The sequence below is a fragment of the Uloborus diversus genome, chromosome 8, assembly GCF_026930045.1.
Source record: "Uloborus diversus isolate 005 chromosome 8, Udiv.v.3.1, whole genome shotgun sequence".
Lineage (NCBI taxonomy): Eukaryota > Metazoa > Arthropoda > Arachnida > Araneae > Uloboridae > Uloborus > Uloborus diversus.
In genome coordinates this window covers 25,391,023-25,408,986 of record NC_072738.1, presented here as the reverse complement: position 1 = coordinate 25,408,986, position 17,964 = coordinate 25,391,023, and the positions used below count along the sequence as shown (strand labels likewise).

Sequence of the window (17,964 nt, the reverse complement as noted above, 5' to 3'; positions counted from 1 at the left end):
AGTGCCTTGACTTGCAATTGTTGTATTGATGAGGGTGGTCTGAGTGAAACAATTGTTTGCTTCTGCTATGTCCAAGTATTGAATTCGCGAAAGTTTTCGAGCGTTTTGTTGGGCGAAGATGTTCATAAATCCTCGTTCGACCCTTGTAAATTCCGCAGGACGTATTTGTATTGCACAAGTAGCTCTCAACGTTGCATCTGAAATCTCGAACACTTCGAATGCCGTACCACATTATACCTTTCAACATATGACCCTCCTGCTGGAGGGCTCCAAAAATTAGTTTGAAGCTCATTTAAGCTGCTCCCCTCCACGGTAATCTTTAGTAAAAGGCGAAAGATTAGCACGATGTTTGAAGGGAAACAAGAGCATAAGGAGCTGTCCTGCAATTTCATGAATGTACAGTCGACGCTCATTATAACGACCACACATTATAAAGACCAACCCATTATAACGACCAGTGGTAAAAGTCCCAACTTTATTCCTATCAACTCTACGTTAATTTGCCTTCGTTATGACAACCGTTCTATATCGTCTAATCCAATACAGTGACCGAATTCAGCGGACGTTATTTCTAGTGTTCTTCCCAATAAAACAAATTTGTAGCTTGAAATGGCCTTGATTATTGTTTACGGACATCTGCCTGAAGTTTTCAATGTCAAATCCAACTTTGAGAGGGGGTGCAGGGGGGATTACCATTCACCGCAGCTAGCACAAAAAAAATAATGGGAGGAAAAATCGAGAAATTTTCAGGTTCCTAAGAAAAGGGAGTTTACAGATGTGTTGCTAGTTTGGTATTTGAATCTAGTGGTTTTTAAGATTTGGGGGTTCTCGAGGGACTTTTAAATGTTTCTTTGAAAAGCAAGAAAAACACTATTTATCACCTATATGTGAAACAGAGAATAATGTTTTGCAAAAATCACGTTTGCTAAAAAGGCAAACATCTGTTTCTAGTTTTATCTTCAGAAAATGTAGTGCTGTAGTGGTAACAGTAGTAGTAGCAGATTTGTAAGTGTGTAACATTTTCCTCCCCATATCTTCTACCCGAAAATTTCTTTAATGTTCTGTCATAGTATTTTGCACACGATTTTTCTAAAAATTCCTATGATAAAAATAATTTGAGCATTTAACTGGAATGTTTGAAAAAGTACCGTTTTTTTTTTTTTGGAACAACAGGGCGTGAAGGATGACTGTGTATATATTTTTAAATTATACCTCTTATCAGGACCACTCGTTATAAAGACCTTTTTCTCTGGAACCGAGATGGTCGTTATATCGAGCTTCGACTGTAGTACTTTCCGTTTCAGGGAAAACTGGTAGCAAAAAGAAAATTCTCAAAATCGCGCTGCGGTATCGATACATTTCAAGATTGCCATTGTCATTTTGTTTCTCATTTAAGAGTGTAAAGGTTTCTCATTGTCCACGTCTTATGAAAATCAGATACATGAAATGTATATATAGATGATTTCTAATTACGTATAATACGTCAAATTTCTAATCACGTATAATCCGACCCACTTTGCATGTTTGATACCATTGACATTTAGGATAAACAAAAAACTTGCAATTATTTCTAAACGCATTCGTTATGCCAGAAAGTAAAACGCAATGTACCGGGCGTTTCTGATCTCGGATTATAATTCCGTGCACATCTACAGCATAATTAAGCTTACTAACCTGAAAGAACTGCACCAAACTAGATAACAGTAAGCACGGAGATAGAGCAATTGCTCTCCACCTTCAAATTTATTCCCTCGTTCTGAAGGGTTTTGCAAATTGCTGGGCGTTGCCGTATTTCTAATGGAATCGTCATGTTTTTGGACTGCACCAATCTGTTAACTGAGGAATCAATCAGTGGTGGGATGATGCTGAAGTTTACTTACAATAAGGATCCAAGATATTTTTTTTTTCTTTCTAAATCTAAATAATTCTCACCCACTGAACTTCTATTGTGCTGTTTCAGTCTGGAATACCCCAATGTTGAGTGGAAAAGTTGACTCCGCTTCGTGTTAACAGCCTCCATCGAATTCTCATCCTGCAATATTTATTGCATCTACTTTAAGACGGCGAAATGTGTCGCATAATTTTTGAACGATTTTCTTCATTTTCCCTTCTGGCAACATTCCACGTCATCACATATTCCTCTGTTTACGCTGATTTCTTCTTCAACAGCTGTTTAGAAATCTATGAAATTCCGTTATAACTAATTTTATATAAAGGGACTCGAAGGAAATTATCTCTTTTTTTCACACAACATGCATCAAAGTCGGATGTACACGAAGAATACCAAAAATTTTACTGTCCTTCCAATGAGCTTTTTAAATTATTGCAATGAAATCATACGCATAAAAAAGATATCAATACCGATGTTGACTGTGCAATTCTAAGTCCCAGTATTTTAAAACACGATGGTATGCATCCTATATTACATGCTTTTGCTACGTTGGGAGTCGTACTCGCTTCGGCAGTACATATACTAAAATTGGAACGATACAGAGAAGATTAGCATGGCCCCTGCGCAAGGATGACACGCAAAATCGTGAAGCATTCCACATTTTTTTCTCATTCTTTACTAAATGATGAATTTTACTAGTTGCGTTATGAGCTCCTAAAGATTCACGAGTAGTTTGCCTTATCCTGATGACGAATTAGAAAAAGCATTTTTAAAGGGTTTTTTTTTTTTTTTGCAAGTGAACTCTGAGGCTCATCAAGAATCTTGAATTCCGTAACCGAGTCAAGCATATAGATGTTCTTTGCACATTAGTCACATGAAGGTATCAGGATGTACAGTTGGTTATTTTGTGAGCAAATGCCTATCTGATGATATGTTTACATCTACCAAATGCCATAACTTCCAGAGACATCAAAACCTTATTATTGGGTACAGATTTAGAACTAATTTTTGTAAATGATTTCTTCCTGGAACCACCCTTTAATGGGTCAAAAGGTCAGTAGCGAAGGGAGGGAAAACTGCAAACATCCGGATAAGCCTTTTCCCGATGTGATGTGAACTCAAAACTCAGAACTTAAAAAGGCCAAATTACATCGTGCGTCTTTTTATACACACGCAATACTTTAAAACAATCCATTAGTAATAGACTCCTGATTTTAGCTGTTTAGCCGCGCATAAACTGCCTAAAAAAAGTAATAAAATGGTAAGTGTATTTATTTAAACTGCCAGTCTTTTGAAAGACTCAAAAGGATACTTGTTGAAAACGTACTAAAAGAGAGGCATACTTACTTGGCGTCGGGAATGCCTCGATCATGGAGGGGGCTTCCCCGGTCGGAGGCTGGCCATTGCACTGCGGGCAGCTGACGATTGCCACTTCCGCAAACTGCGGTTGGTTGGGGCGCGCAATTTTTGGGTGTCGGGACTGCGTTCGCGCTGCTCCCGGTCTATAGTATGTCGCGGGTTTCCCCATTTCCGAGCAATAAGGAGACAAAGTATTAATGAAATAAAATTTGAATATATTATAGATCAGAGTGGGATAATTGTAATTCTAAATGTAAGTACCGGTAGTCTTACGAATTTGTAACTTTTCTATCAAATTCCTGACGGAAAATAATCCAGGCTTATATTTACTCTTTCATATTTCACTTCTGTATTCACTCCGCATTTTCTGCGTTTAAAAAGGGGTTGATTCGCTGAAACCCCGAAACATGCTTTCGTAACGTCCCATTGGCTGTTTGTGATCCCTACGTTGATTTTTCTTTTTCAAATGAATGACAAAATTTGTTTGCTGTGTAGATTAGAAGAATTAATTTCCTTATTTTCCTCACATGGAAGGAGACTGAAATGACTAGACAAACTAGAATTTCTCACGCACTTAGCAACAGATCGAATAGAGTAAATTTGAAGATAACCATCGTCATTGACTATCATTCCAAATATCCTTCCATGTTCTGAGTGGAAATTCGAGGCAATTTGTAACGATAGTCAGCGCCATCTCGTAGCGAGTAGGGGAAAAGCTAATTTATATTTTCCATAGCACTAGCCGATTTTGGTTCAATGCAAGAACGAGTACAAGTGTTTTTGCGGGGGTTTTTTTTTAGTACAAAAAAGACGTGAACTTTGAGATTAATGGACATAATACTTCCTATGACTTTCGATTTCAATAAGAAATGTTTTCAAACTGAATCAATATCTAGTTCAACCAGTTCCTTCCAAGAAGGAAAGTGATATATATCCTTGAGCGTCATTTGTCGAACATACTTACCTGGCACTGGGGATGCCTTGATCATCGAGGAGGCTCCCCCGAGCAGAGGCCCTTCATTGCACTTCGGAGGGTTGACGCTCGCCACATCCGCAAACTGCGGTTGCTTGGGGTGCATAATATTTGGTAGCTGGGACTGCGTTCGCGCTGTCCCTCTTTAATTGAAGAATAGGTAAGATTTCACAGAAAGCTGCTCCAGAACCTTTTTTCCTTGCTTTTCTTCAAGCGGTTCGTTTCGTACGGCGTAGGTTATGCTATGACGAAAACACATTTTCCAACTTTACTTCTGGTCAAAGAGTGAAGTTCTCATTTGACAAACATTGCGACTGTCAAGAATATCTAGATAGCCATGTTCCTCGGAGCAGATACCGGAATTTTCTGGCCCATCGCCGCTCGCCTTTATCGTAGGTAAAAATTATGTATGAACAGAAACATATTAGCGAAAAATGTTATTTCCGGACGTTTTAAAACTTCGCTTCATGTTTCTTTTTCTGCCGCTCAAGTATGGGGGAATGAAAAATAAAAGCGAACGTGTTGCAATGCCAAAAAAATTAAAGAAACAAGCAAATATAACTACATTGGACAGGCAGTAAAGAAAAAGCAAGATGGGGAGGTCAAGAAAATAATTTTCAAATATGTTCACTAAAATCGCTTGTCATCCTTACTGTCTGTGACAGCCCATGAGTTGTGTACGTATTACAAACCATTCGCATTCGACATCGGATTCTCTGCTGTACGTATAATAGTTATATCAGCAGTGACTGACACCCAAGCACCGTCATTTTGATTATCATAACTCTCATTAACCGGGGTACGTTTATTCCCTCCCAAAATGCTCTTCGGTGCTGCTTTCATCGACTTTTTTGAATTTTTTTTTTTTTTTTAAGTGAAGGCGTCGAAAAATATTAAATTTATGAAGGAAGAACAAATTGAACTTACAGATTATTTGAAAAGCAACAAATGAAAAATTAATTACAACAGTAGAAAATATTGTATTTTCATCGTTGGAGAAAAAAGAAAGTTGCTCGCCCAACCAAGTTTTGTTTCTGATATTTACTGTACGCTGATGAAAAATAAAAAAGAAAATTAATAGTGAAGTTTTGTTTTTCTTAAGCAAAAAAGCTATTTGTTAAGCGTAATGATGCCAAAACCCATTACGAAATTATTTTCTGTTCTTCCCGTTTTTTTTCCCTGCCAAAGTTGAATAAGTATTTGGAACAATCCATCAGCTTTGCGCAGAGGCAGTGTCATAGCCAATGAGGTTCTACCGAGGCGTGACTATTGCTAGTTGAAAACTTTTCCCAATACCCCGCCATGTCGACGTGAAATACCGTCGGCTTAGGCAATTTTTGGATACCCTTTAGGGGGTTTGAGATGAAAAAGTTAGGATGAATGTAATAAACCGTTAATGTGTTTACAAACAGTTGATTTGGAAAAGACATTGCCTCTCTAGCAATTTCAGTGCCTTGACTTGCAATTGTTGTATTGATGAGGGTGGTCTGAGTGAAACAATTGTTTGCTTCTGCTATGTCCAAGTATTGAATTCGCGAAAGTTTTCGAGCGTTTTGTTGGGCGAAGATGTTCATAAATCCTTGTTCGACCCTTGTAAATTCCGCAGGACGTATTTGTATTGCACAAGTAGCTCTCAACGTTGCATCTGAAATCTCGAACACTTCGAATGCCGTACCACATTTCTTCTCAGGATAAGTTGGACATTACACCTTTCAACATATGACCCTCCTGCTGGAGGGCTCCAAAAATTAGTTTGAAGCTCATTTAAGCTGCTCCCCTCCACGGTAATCTTTAGTAAAAGGCGAAAGATTAGCACGATGTTTGAAGGGAAACAAGAGCATAAGGAGGTGTCCCGCAATTTCATGAATGTAGTACTTTCCGTTTCAGGGAAAACTGGTAGCAAAAAGAAAATTCTCAAAATCGCACTGCGGTATCGATACATTTCAAGATTGCCATTGTCATTTTGTTTCTCATTTAAGAGTGTAAAGGTTTCTCATTGTCCACGTCTTATGAAAATCAGATACATGAAATGTATATATAGATGATTTCTAATTACGTATAATACGTCAAATTTCTAATCACGTATAATCCGACCCACTTTGCATGTTTGATACCATTGACATTTAGGATAAACAAAAAACTTGCAATTATTTCTAAACGCATTCGTTATGCCAGAAAGTAAAACGCAATGTACCGGGCGTTTCTGATCTCGGATTATAATTCCGTGCACATCTACAGCATAATTAAGCTTACTAACCTGAAAGAACTGCACCAAACTAGATAACAGTAAGCACGGAGATAGAGCAATTGCTCTCCACCTTCAAATTTATTCCCTCGTTCTGAAGGGTTTTGCAAATTGCTGGGCGTTGCCGTATTTCTAATGGAATCGTCATGTTTTTGGACTGCACCAATCTGTTAACTGAGGAATCAATCAGTGGTGGGATGATGCTGAAGTTTACTTACAATAAGGATCCAAGATATTTTTTTTTCTTTCTAAATCTAAATAATTCTCACCCACTGAACTTCTATTGTGCTGTTTCAGTCTGGAATACCCCAATGTTGAGTAAAAAAATTGACTCCGCTTCGTGTTAACAGCCTCCATCGAATTCTCATCCTGCGATATTTATTGCATCTACTTTAAGACGGCGAAATGTGTCGCATAATTTTTGAACGATTTTCTTCATTTTCCCTTCTGGCAACATTCCACGTCATCACATATTCCTCTGTTTACGCTGATTTCTTCTTCAACAGCTGTTTAGAAATCTATGAAATTCCGTTATAACTAATTTTATATAAAGGGACTCGAAGGAAATTATCTCTTTTTTTCACACAACACGCATCAAAGTCGGATGTACACGAAGAATACCAAAAATTTTACTGTCCTTCCAATGAGCTTTTTAAATTATTGCAATGAAATCATACGCATAAAAAAGATATCAATACCGATGTTGACTGTGCAATTCTAAGTCCCAGTATTTTAAAACACGATGGTATGCATCCTATATTACATGCTTTTGCTACGTTGGGAGTCGTACTCGCTTCGGCAGTACATATACTAAAATTGGAACGATACAGAGAAGATTAGCATGGCCCCTGCGCAAGGATGACACGCAAAATCGTGAAGCGTTCCACATTTTTTTCTCATTCTTTACTAAATGATGAATTTTACTAGTTGCGTTATGAGCTCCTAAAGATTCACGAGTAGTTTGCCTTATCCTGATGACGAATTAGAAAAAGCATTTTTAAAGGGTTTTTTTTTTTTTTGCAAGTGAACTCTGAGGCTCATCAAGAATCTTGAATTCCATAACCGAGTCAAGCATATAGATGTTCTTTGCACATTAGTCACATGAAGGTATCAGGATGTACAGTTGGTTATTTTGTGAGCAAATGCCTATCTGATGATATGTTTACATCTACCAAATGCCATAACTTCCAGAGACATCAAAACCTTATTATTGGGTACAGATTTAGAACTAATTTTTGTAAATGATTTCTTCCTGGAACCACCCTTTAATGGGTCAAAAGGTCAGTAGCGAAGGGAGGGAAAACTGCAAACATCCGGATAAGCCTTTTCCCGATGTGATGTGAACTCAAAACTCAGAACTTAAAAAGGCCAAATTACATCGTGCGTCTTTTTATACACACGCAATACTTTAAAACAATCCATTAGTAATAGCCTCCTGATTTTAGCTGTTTAGCCGCGCATAAACTGCCTAAAAAAGTAATAAAATGGTAAGTGTATTTATTTAAACTGCCAGTCTTTTGAAAGACTCAAAAGGATATTTGTTGAAAACGTACTAAAAGAGAGGCATACTTACTTGGCGTCGGGAATGCCTCGATCATGGAGGGGGCTTCCCCGGTCGGAGGCTGGCCATTGCACTGCGGGCAGCTGACGATTGCCACTTCCGCAAACTGCGGTTGGTTGGGGCGCGCAATTTTTGGGTGTCGGGACTGCGTTCGCGCTGCTCCCGGTCTATAGTATGTCGCAGGTTTCCCCATTTCCGAGCATTAAGGAAACAAAGTATTAATGAAATAAAATTTGAATATATTAGGGTCTGGTGGGGTAAAGTGGTCATAAAATCGTAGGTTTTCAACTTAGGTGGATAATAAATGCAACAAATTCTTTAAACACTTAAAGTTTTTTTGTTTTTATTTTACATTGCATTATTAAAGAACACGGTACATTGAATTTTAAGAAGAAAAATATTGATTTTATTAGTTTTATAGAACTTTCTTTTCCCCTATGTTTTTATGACCACTTTACCCCATGGGATGGGGGAAAGTGGTCATAGCATGGGGTAAAGTGGTCATAGTTAAAAATAGATGCAAAACCATTATAAAGAACCCTAATACTTGTATATTTCAGTTGTTTTTATAGTTACAAGTATATTCATGAGTACATGCGTGTATACACGAACATATACGGTCGTGTTATACACGAGTAACACGTTCCTATATGAGTAGATACATGTATACATCAGATACATGCATGCACGTGCCTACTCAAGTATATACGAGTATATAAGCATGTATACGTGATTACCTACAGGAGTGTATACGTGTCTACATGAGTACATACGTGTCACATGTATATACGTGTCACGTATATGTACGTATCACGTATATGTACGTGTCACGTGTATATACGCGTATAAACGAACATCATATGCGCGTATGCACTTGTATCTCGAGAAAATACGTGCATACTTGAGTATATATTTGTATAGTAGATGTATATACGCATATATAAGTGTACATACATACATATACGGGTATACACGAGTTAATTTGTGGATACACCCAGTACGTCTTTGTACGTGTCTACTCACGTATGTATAATATGGAAGCACAAGTATATACGCACGTATACACGTATACGTTTAAACACGATTATATACCTGTATAGACATATATACGTACATTTACGTGTATACACCAGTACATGTATGTATACACGAGAATATACGCTTATATACATGTCGGTCTACAGAGTGAATCTAAGCTCTTGGGCAAAAATCAAGGGGGTGTGAGAGGGGAGGATAAGAAGCAAAGAATCATAAGGAAGTTATAATCACTGACGCGCTACATGCACACAAAGCCAGAAACTGATGGATGCAAAGCAGGGCACAAATTTGTTGCACAAAGATGATTTTACCAAACATTTTAGTTTTTAAGAAATATTTAGAGCAGTTGTTGAAAGTTACGGTTTGTAGTATCTCTAATACACGCATCGCAACAAAGGCGCAGCGGCTGATGAAAGTTTTTCAAAAGTCTCGTTATTGTAACAGAGACGGATCTGTGAATGCGACGCATGTATTACAGCTGAAGGCCGCAAATTTCATCAATCGCTTTAAAGCTTTCTTAAGTCCTAAAATGTTGTGTAAAATTGTATTTGTGTAATATATATAAATTTGTGATTTTTTTTGCATCCATCAATTTTTCACTTTGCGTGCATGTAGCGCGTCAGCATTGTATTTGTGACCATATGTTCCTTATTGATTCTTTCCCTCTCCTCTAACACCTTTTAATAATTTGCTCAAGAATGTTAACTCACTCTGTATACTTTTATATCATATGCTTGTATGTAAGTGTCTACTCGAGAACGTACGCGTATATACGTATCTACCTGAGTGTATAAGTGTTCTTATATCAACGAGTATAAGCGAGCATATACGTGTATAGTAGAATGTATAGCTGTATGGATAAAAAAATACTTGCAGATACCAATATACGTATTTATTGGCGCATTTATGTGAATACGTCTATGTAGATGTCTACACGAGTATATATGCGTATATATACACGCATATACTCGTATATTTAACCCCGTTTACTGTAAAAACAATACATACTTAAGTAAAATTAATATTTAATTTGTATCTGCCTTATACCTAAAGATTAAGTGACATTAGAAGAACACTATTCGTTAAGCCTAATATTATGACCACTTTACCCCATCTTACTTAAATTGTTCTAAAAAATTATCTAAAATAGATTCAGCTAACTGCTAATGAGGAAGAGATCTTGAGACATGTAAGGAAGCTTCCTGTTCAGTCAATCTGTTCCTAATTCTAACAAACAAAATTTCCCAAGAATGTTAAAATAGGTGTTTAGATTTTAATATTTTTCATGTTCACGCGAAATATTTTTTTTTACCGAATAAAATTTTGCCAGTTGCAAAATTTTGTATTCAAAATGTAGTTTCTAACTGCTTTACTCTAAAATAAAATTTTCACATTCATTCGAACATTTATTTCCAAGCTATAGCCATTTATTTGACGTATGACCACTTTACCCCATTGACCACTTTCCCCCACCAGACCCTATAGATCAGAGTGGGATAATTGTAATTCTAAATGTAAGTACCGGTAGTCTTACGAATTTGTAACTTTTCTATCAAATTCCTGACGGAAAATAATCCAGGCTTATATTTACTCTTTCATATTTCACTTCTGTATTCACTCCGCATTTTCTGCGTTTAAAAAGGGGTTGATTCGCTGAAACCCCGAAACATGCTTTCGTAACGTCCCATTGGCTGTTTGTGATTCCTACGTTGATTTTTCTTTTTCAAATGAATGACAAAATTTGTTTGCTGTGTAGATTAGAAGAATTAATTTCCTCATTTTCCTCACATGGAAGGAGACTGAAATGACTAGACAAACTAGAATTTCTCACGCACTTAGCAACAGATCGAATAGAGTAAATTTGAAGATAACCATCGTCATTGACTTTCATTCCAAATATCCTTTCATGTTCTGAGTGGAAATTCGAGGCAATTTGTGACGATAGTCAGCGCCATCTCGTAGCGAGTAGGGGAAAAGCTAATTTATATTTTCCATAGCACTAGCCGATTTTGGTTCAATGCAAGAACGAGTACAAGTGTTTTTGCGAGGTTTTTTTTTTAGTACAAAAAAGACGTGAACTTTGAGATTAATGGACATAATACTTCCTATGACTTTCGATTTCAATAAGAAATGTTTTCAAACTGAATCAATATCTGGTGCAACCAGTTCCTTCCAAGAAGGAAAGTGATATATATTCTTGAGCGTCATTTGTCGAACATACTTACCTGGCACTGGGGATGCCTTGATCATCGAGGAGGCTCCCCCGAGCAGAGGCCCTTCATTGCACTTCGGAGGGTTGACGCTCGCCACATCCGCAAACTGCGGTTGCTTGGGGTGCATAATTTTTGGTAGCTGGGACTGCGTTCGCGCTGTCCCTCTTTAATTGAAGAATAGGTAAGATTTCACAGAAAGCTGCTCCAGAACCTTTTTTCCTTGCTTTTCTTCAAGCGGTTCGTTTCGTACGGCGTAGGTTATGCTATGACGAAAACACATTTTCCAACTTTACTTCTGGTCAAAGAGTGAAGTTCTCATTTGACAAACATTGCGACTGTCAAGAATATCTAGATAGCCATGTTCCTCGGAGCAGATACCGGAATTTTCTGGCCCATCGCCGCTCGCCTTTATCGTAGATAAAAATTATGTATGAACAGAAACATATTAGCGAAAAATGTTATTTCCGGACGTTTTAAAACTTTGCTTCATGTTTCTTTTTCAGCCGCTCAAGTATGGGGGAATGAAAAATAAAAGCGAACGTGTTGCAATGCCAAAAAAATTAAAGAAACAAGCAAATATAACTACATTGGACAGGCAGTAAAGAAAAAGCAAGATGGGGAGGTCAATAAAATAATTTTCAAATATGTTCACTAAAATCGCTTGTCATCCTTACTGTCTGTGACAGCCCATGAGTTGTGTACGTATTACAAACCATTCGCATTCGACATCGGATTCTCTGCTGTACGTATAATAGTTATATCAGCAGTGACTGACACCCAAGCACCGTCATTTTGATTATCATAACTCTCATTAACCGGGGTACGTTTATTCCCTCCCAAAATGCTCTTCGGTGCTGCTTTCATCGACTTTTTTGAATTGTTTTTTTTTTTTTTTTTTTTAAGTGAAGGCGTCGAAAAATATTAAATTTATGAAGGAAGAACAAATTGAACTTACAGATTATTTGAAAAGCAACAAATGAAAAATTTATTACAACAGTAGAAAATATTGTATTTTCATCGTTGGAGAAAAAAGAAAGTTGCTCGCCCAACCAAGTTTTGTTTCTGATATTTACTGTACGCTGATGAAAAATAAAAAAGAAAATTAATAGTGAAGTTTTGTTTTTCTTAAGCAAAAAAGCTATTTGTTAAGCGTAATGATGCCAAAACCCATTACGAAATTATTTTCTGTTCTTCCCGTTTTTTTTCCCTGCCAAAGTTGAATAAGTATTTGGAACAATTAAGTTCCATCAGCTTTGCGCAGAGGCAGTGTCATAGCCAATGAGGTTCTACCGAGGCGTGACTATTGCTAGTTGAAAACTTTTCCCAATACCCCGCCATGTCGACGTGAAATACCGTCGGCTTAGGCAATTTTTGGATACCCTTTAGGGGGTTTGAGATGAAAAAGTTAGGATGAATGTAATAAACCGTTAATGTGTTTACAAACAGTTGATTTGGAAAAGACATTGCCTCTCTAGCAATTTCAGTGCCTTGACTTGCAATTGTTGTATTGATGAGGGTGGTCTGAGTGAAACAATTGTTTGCTTCTGCTATGTCCAAGTATTGAATTCGCGAAAGTTTTCGAGCGTTTTGTTGGGCGAAGATGTTCATAAATCCTTGTTCGACCCTTGTAAATTCCGCAGGACGTATTTGTATTGCACAAGTAGCTCTCAACGTTGCATCTGAAATCTCGAACACTTCGAATGCCGTACCACATTTCTTCTCAGGATAAGTTGGACATTACACCTTTCAACATATGACCCTCCTGCTGGAGGGCTCCAAAAATTAGTTTGAAGCTCATTTAAGCTGCTCCCCTCCACGGTAATCTTTAGTAAAAGGCGAAAGATTAGCACGATGTTTGAAGGGAAACAAGAGCATAAGGAGGTGTCCCGCAATTTCATGAATGTAGTACTTTCCGTTTCAGGGAAAACTGGTAGCAAAAAGAAAATTCTCAAAATCGCACTGCGGTATCGATACATTTCAAGATTGCCATTGTCATTTTGTTTCTCATTTAAGAGTGTAAAGGTTTCTCATTGTCCACGTCTTATGAAAATCAGATACATGAAATGTATATATAGATGATTTCTAATTACGTATAATACGTCAAATTTCTAATCACGTATAATCCGACCCACTTTGCATGTTTGATACCATTGACATTTAGGATAAACAAAAAACTTGCAATTATTTCTAAACGCATTCGTTATGCCAGAAAGTAAAACGCAATGTACCGGGCGTTTCTGATCTCGGATTATAATTCCGTGCACATCTACGGCATAATTAAGCTTACTAACCTGAAAGAACTGCACCAAACTAGATAACAGTAAGCACGGAGATAGAGCAATTGCTCTCCACTTTCAAATTTATTCCCTCGTTCTGAAGGGTTTTGCAAATTGCTGGGCGTTGCCGTATTTCTAATGGAATCGTCATGTTTTTGGACTGCACCAATCTGTTAACTGAGGAATCAATCAGTGGTGGGATGATGCTAAAGTTTACTTACAATAAGGATCCAAGATATTTTTTTTTCTTTCTAAATCTAAATAATTCTCACCCACTGAACTTCTATTGTGCTGTTTCAGTCTGGAATACCCCAATGTTGAGTGGAAAAGTTGACTCCGCTTCGTGTTAACAGCCTCCATCGAATTCTCATCCTGCGATATTTATTGCATCTACTTTAAGACGGCGAAATGTGTCGCATAATTTTTGAACGATTTTCTTCATTTTCCCTTCTGGCAACATTCCACGTCATCACATATTCCTCTGTTTACGCTGATTTCTTCTTCAACAGCTGTTTAGAAATCTATGAAATTCCGTTATAACTAATTTTATATAAAGGGACTCGAAGGAAATTATCTCTTTTTTTCACACAACACGCATCAAAGTCGGATGTACACGAAGAATACCAAAAATTTTACTGTCCTTCCAATGAGCTTTTAAATTATTGCAATGAAATCATACGCATAAAAAAGATATCAATACCGATGTTGACTGTGCAATTCTAACTACCAGTATTTTAAAACACGATGGTATGCATCCTATATTACATGCTTTTGCTGCGTTGGGAGTCGTACTCGCTTTGGCAGTACATATACTAAAATTGGAACGATACAGAGAAGATTAGCATGGCCCCTGCGCAAGGATGACACGCAAAATCGTGAAGCGTTCCACATTTTTTTCTCATTCTTTACTAAATGATGAATTTTACTAGTTGCGTTATGAGCTCCTAAAGATTCACGAGTAGTTTGCCTTATCCTGATGACGAATTAGAAAAAGCATTTTTAAAGGGTTTTTTTTTTTTTTTTTTTTGCAAGTGAACTCTGAGGCTCATCAAGAATCTTGAATTCCGTAACCGAGTCAAGCATATAGATGTTCTTTGCACATTAGTCACATGAAGGTATCAGGATGTACAGTTGGTTATTTTGTGAGCAAATGCCTATCTGATGATATGTTTACATCTACCAAATGCCATAACTTCCAGAGACATCAAAACCTTATTATTGGGTACAGATTTAGAACTAATTTTTGTAAATGATTTCTTCCTGGAACCACCCTTTAATGGGTCAAAAGGTCAGTAGCGAAGGGAGGGAAAACTGCAAACATCCGGATAAGCCTTTTCCCGATGTGATGTGAACTCAAAACTCAGAACTTAAAAAGGCCAAATTACATCGTGCGTCTTTTTATACACACGCAATACTTTAAAAACAATCCATTAGTAATAGCCTCCTGATTTTAGCTGTTTAGCCGCGCATAAACTGCCTAAAAAAGTAATAAAATGGTAAGTGTATTTATTTAAACTGCCAGTCTTTTGAAAGACTCAAAAGGATACTTGTTGAAAACGTACTAAAGGAGAGGCATACTTACTTGGCGTCGGGAATGCCTCGATCATGGAGGGGGCTTCCCCGGTCGGAGGCTGGCCATTGCACTGCGGGCAGCTGACGATTGCCACTTCCGCAAACTGCGGTTGGATGGGGCGCGCAATTTTTGGGTGTCGGGACTGCGTTCGCGCTGCTCCCGGTCTATAGTATGTCGCGGGTTTCCCCATTTCCGAGCATTAAGGAGACAAAGTATTAATGAAATAAAATTTGAATATATTATAGATCAGAGTGGGATAATTGTAATTCTAAATGTAAGTACCGGTAGTCTTACGAATTTGTAACTTTTCTATCAAATTCCTGACGGAAAATAATCCAGGCTTATATTTACTCTTTCATATTTCACTTCTGTATTCACTCCGCATTTTCTGCGTTTAAAAAGGGGTTGATTCGCTGAAACCCCGAAACATGCTTTCGTAACGTCCCATTGGCTGTTTGTGATTCCTACGTTGATTTTTCTTTTTCAAATGAATGACAAAATTTGTTTGCTGTGTAGATTAGAAGAATTAATTTCCTCATTTTCCTCACATGGAAGGAGACTGAAATGACTAGACAAACTAGAATTTCTCACGCACTTAGCAACAGATCGAATAGAGTAAATTTGAAGATAACCATCGTCATTGACTTTCATTCCAAATATCCTTTCATGTTCTGAGTGGAAATTCGAGGCAATTTGTGACGATAGTCAGCGCCATCTCGTAGCGAGTAGGGGAAAAGCTAATTTATATTTTCCATAGCACTAGCCGATTTTGGTTCAATGCAAGAACGAGTACAAGTGTTTTTGCGAGGTTTTTTTTTTAGTACAAAAAAGACGTGAACTTTGAGATTAATGGACATAATACTTCCTATGACTTTCGATTTCAATAAGAAATGTTTTCAAACTGAATCAATATCTGGTGCAACCAGTTCCTTCCAAGAAGGAAAGTGATATATATTCTTGAGCGTCATTTGTCGAACATACTTACCTGGCACTGGGGATGCCTTGATCATCGAGGAGGCTCCCCCGAGCAGAGGCCCTTCATTGCACTTCGGAGGGTTGACGCTCGCCACATCCGCAAACTGCGGTTGCTTGGGGTGCATAATTTTTGGTAGCTGGGACTGCGTTCGCGCTGTCCCTCTTTAATTGAAGAATAGGTAAGATTTCACAGAAAGCTGCTCCAGAACCTTTTTTCCTTGCTTTTCTTCAAGCGGTTCGTTTCGTACGGCGTAGGTTATGCTATGACGAAAACACATTTTCCAACTTTACTTCTGGTCAAAGAGTGAAGTTCTCATTTGACAAACATTGCGACTGTCAAGAATATCTAGATAGCCATGTTCCTCGGAGCAGATACCGGAATTTTCTGGCCCATCGCCGCTCGCCTTTATCGTAGATAAAAATTATGTATGAACAGAAACATATTAGCGAAAAATGTTATTTCCGGACGTTTTAAAACTTTGCTTCATGTTTCTTTTTCAGCCGCTCAAGTATGGGGGAATGAAAAATAAAAGCGAACGTGTTGCAATGCCAAAAAAATTAAAGAAACAAGCAAATATAACTACATTGGACAGGCAGTAAAGAAAAAGCAAGATGGGGAGGTCAATAAAATAATTTTCAAATATGTTCACTAAAATCGCTTGTCATCCTTACTGTCTGTGACAGCCCATGAGTTGTGTACGTATTACAAACCATTCGCATTCGACATCGGATTCTCTGCTGTACGTATAATAGTTATATCAGCAGTGACTGACACCCAAGCACCGTCATTTTGATTATCATAACTCTCATTAACCGGGGTACGTTTATTCCCTCCCAAAATGCTCTTCGGTGCTGCTTTCATCGACTTTTTTGAATTGTTTTTTTTTTTTTTAAGTGAAGGCGTCGAAAAATATTAAATTTATGAAGGAAGAACAAATTGAACTTACAGATTATTTGAAAAGCAACAAATGAAAAATTTATTACAACAGTAGAAAATATTGTATTTTCATCGTTGGAGAAAAAAGAAAGTTGCTCGCCCAACCAAGTTTTGTTTCTGATATTTACTGTACGCTGATGAAAAATAAAAAAGAAAATTAATAGTGAAGTTTTGTTTTTCTTAAGCAAAAAAGCTATTTGTTAAGCGTAATGATGCCAAAACCCATTACGAAATTATTTTCTGTTCTTCCCGTTTTTTTTCCCTGCCAAAGTTGAATAAGTATTTGGAACAATTAAGTTCCATCAGCTTTGCGCAGAGGCAGTGTCATAGCCAATGAGGTTCTACCGAGGCGTGACTATTGCTAGTTGAAAACTTTTCCCAATACCCCGCCATGTCGACGTGAAATACCGTCGGCTTAGGCAATTTTTGGATACCCTTTAGGGGGTTTGAGATGAAAAAGTTAGGATGAATGTAATAAACCGTTAATGTGTTTACAAACAGTTGATTTGGAAAAGACATTGCCTCTCTAGCAATTTCAGTGCCTTGACTTGCAATTGTTGTATTGATGAGGGTGGTCTGGAGTGAAACAATTGTTTGCTTCTGCTATGTCCAAGTATTGAATTCGCGAAAGTTTTCGAGCGTTTTGTTGGGCGAAGATGTTCATAAATCCTTGTTCGACCCTTGTAAATTCCGCAGGACGTATTTGTATTGCACAAGTAGCTCTCAACATTGCATCTGAAATCTCGAACACTTCGAATGCCGTACCACATTTCTTCTCAGGATAAGTTGGACATTACACCTTTCAACATATGACCCTCCTGCTGGAGGGCTCCAAAAATTAGTTTGAAGCTCATTTAAGCTGCTCCCCTCCACGGTAATCTTTAGTAAAAGGCGAAAGATTAGCACGATGTTTGAAGGGAAAC

General features: G+C 37.6%; 1 protein-coding gene, 15 non-coding genes and 1 pseudogene across 16 annotated transcripts in view; 12 read left to right on the top strand and 5 right to left on the bottom strand.

Moving 5' to 3' along the window:
- Positions 1-250: 250 nt before the first annotated feature.
- LOC129228815 (U5 spliceosomal RNA) lies at positions 251-369 on the bottom strand. The gene has a single exon (XR_008580998.1). It is a non-coding gene; the product is annotated as a U5 spliceosomal RNA (small nuclear RNA).
- Positions 370-2,449: 2,080 nt separating this feature from the next.
- On the top strand, positions 2,450-2,556 carry LOC129228831 (U6 spliceosomal RNA). The gene has a single exon (XR_008581013.1). It is a non-coding gene; the product is annotated as a U6 spliceosomal RNA (small nuclear RNA).
- A 674-nt stretch (positions 2,557-3,230) lies between these two features.
- LOC129228765 (U1 spliceosomal RNA) lies at positions 3,231-3,392 on the top strand. Its single transcript, XR_008580959.1, has one exon. It is a non-coding gene; the product is annotated as a U1 spliceosomal RNA (small nuclear RNA).
- An 814-nt stretch (positions 3,393-4,206) lies between these two features.
- On the top strand, positions 4,207-4,367 carry LOC129228758 (U1 spliceosomal RNA). Its single transcript, XR_008580952.1, has one exon. It is a non-coding gene; the product is annotated as a U1 spliceosomal RNA (small nuclear RNA).
- Positions 4,368-5,438: 1,071 nt separating this feature from the next.
- LOC129228802 (U4 spliceosomal RNA) lies at positions 5,439-5,579 on the top strand. Its single transcript, XR_008580986.1, has one exon. It is a non-coding gene; the product is annotated as a U4 spliceosomal RNA (small nuclear RNA).
- A 366-nt stretch (positions 5,580-5,945) lies between these two features.
- Positions 5,946-6,064, bottom strand: LOC129228814 (U5 spliceosomal RNA). The gene has a single exon (XR_008580997.1). It is a non-coding gene; the product is annotated as a U5 spliceosomal RNA (small nuclear RNA).
- Positions 6,065-7,254: 1,190 nt separating this feature from the next.
- Positions 7,255-7,361, top strand: LOC129228829 (U6 spliceosomal RNA). Its single transcript, XR_008581011.1, has one exon. It is a non-coding gene; the product is annotated as a U6 spliceosomal RNA (small nuclear RNA).
- Positions 7,362-8,033: 672 nt separating this feature from the next.
- LOC129228764 (U1 spliceosomal RNA) lies at positions 8,034-8,195 on the top strand. The gene has a single exon (XR_008580958.1). It is a non-coding gene; the product is annotated as a U1 spliceosomal RNA (small nuclear RNA).
- A 3,089-nt stretch (positions 8,196-11,284) lies between these two features.
- LOC129228747 (U1 spliceosomal RNA) lies at positions 11,285-11,445 on the top strand. The gene has a single exon (XR_008580941.1). It is a non-coding gene; the product is annotated as a U1 spliceosomal RNA (small nuclear RNA).
- A 1,084-nt stretch (positions 11,446-12,529) lies between these two features.
- On the top strand, positions 12,530-12,670 carry LOC129228800 (U4 spliceosomal RNA). The gene has a single exon (XR_008580984.1). It is a non-coding gene; the product is annotated as a U4 spliceosomal RNA (small nuclear RNA).
- Positions 12,671-13,036: 366 nt separating this feature from the next.
- On the bottom strand, positions 13,037-13,155 carry LOC129228813 (U5 spliceosomal RNA). The gene has a single exon (XR_008580996.1). It is a non-coding gene; the product is annotated as a U5 spliceosomal RNA (small nuclear RNA).
- Positions 13,156-14,344: 1,189 nt separating this feature from the next.
- LOC129228835 (U6 spliceosomal RNA) lies at positions 14,345-14,451 on the top strand. Its single transcript, XR_008581017.1, has one exon. It is a non-coding gene; the product is annotated as a U6 spliceosomal RNA (small nuclear RNA).
- Positions 14,452-15,130: 679 nt separating this feature from the next.
- Positions 15,131-15,292, top strand: LOC129228766 (U1 spliceosomal RNA). Its single transcript, XR_008580960.1, has one exon. It is a non-coding gene; the product is annotated as a U1 spliceosomal RNA (small nuclear RNA).
- Positions 15,293-16,106: 814 nt separating this feature from the next.
- LOC129228745 (U1 spliceosomal RNA) lies at positions 16,107-16,267 on the top strand. Its single transcript, XR_008580939.1, has one exon. It is a non-coding gene; the product is annotated as a U1 spliceosomal RNA (small nuclear RNA).
- A 183-nt stretch (positions 16,268-16,450) lies between these two features.
- The window catches only part of LOC129227976 (staphylococcal nuclease domain-containing protein 1-like), a 34,054-nt gene continuing 32,540 nt past the window's right edge, over positions 16,451-17,964 (bottom strand). The window contains exon 9 of the mRNA XM_054862601.1: positions 16,451-16,508. Within this exon, the coding sequence (XP_054718576.1) occupies positions 16,451-16,508 (58 nt within the window). The remainder of the gene's footprint in view (positions 16,509-17,964) is intronic.
- Positions 17,346-17,486, top strand: LOC129228799 (U4 spliceosomal RNA). Its single transcript, XR_008580983.1, has one exon. It is a non-coding gene; the product is annotated as a U4 spliceosomal RNA (small nuclear RNA).
- LOC129228827 (U5 spliceosomal RNA) lies at positions 17,854-17,964 on the bottom strand (annotated as a pseudogene).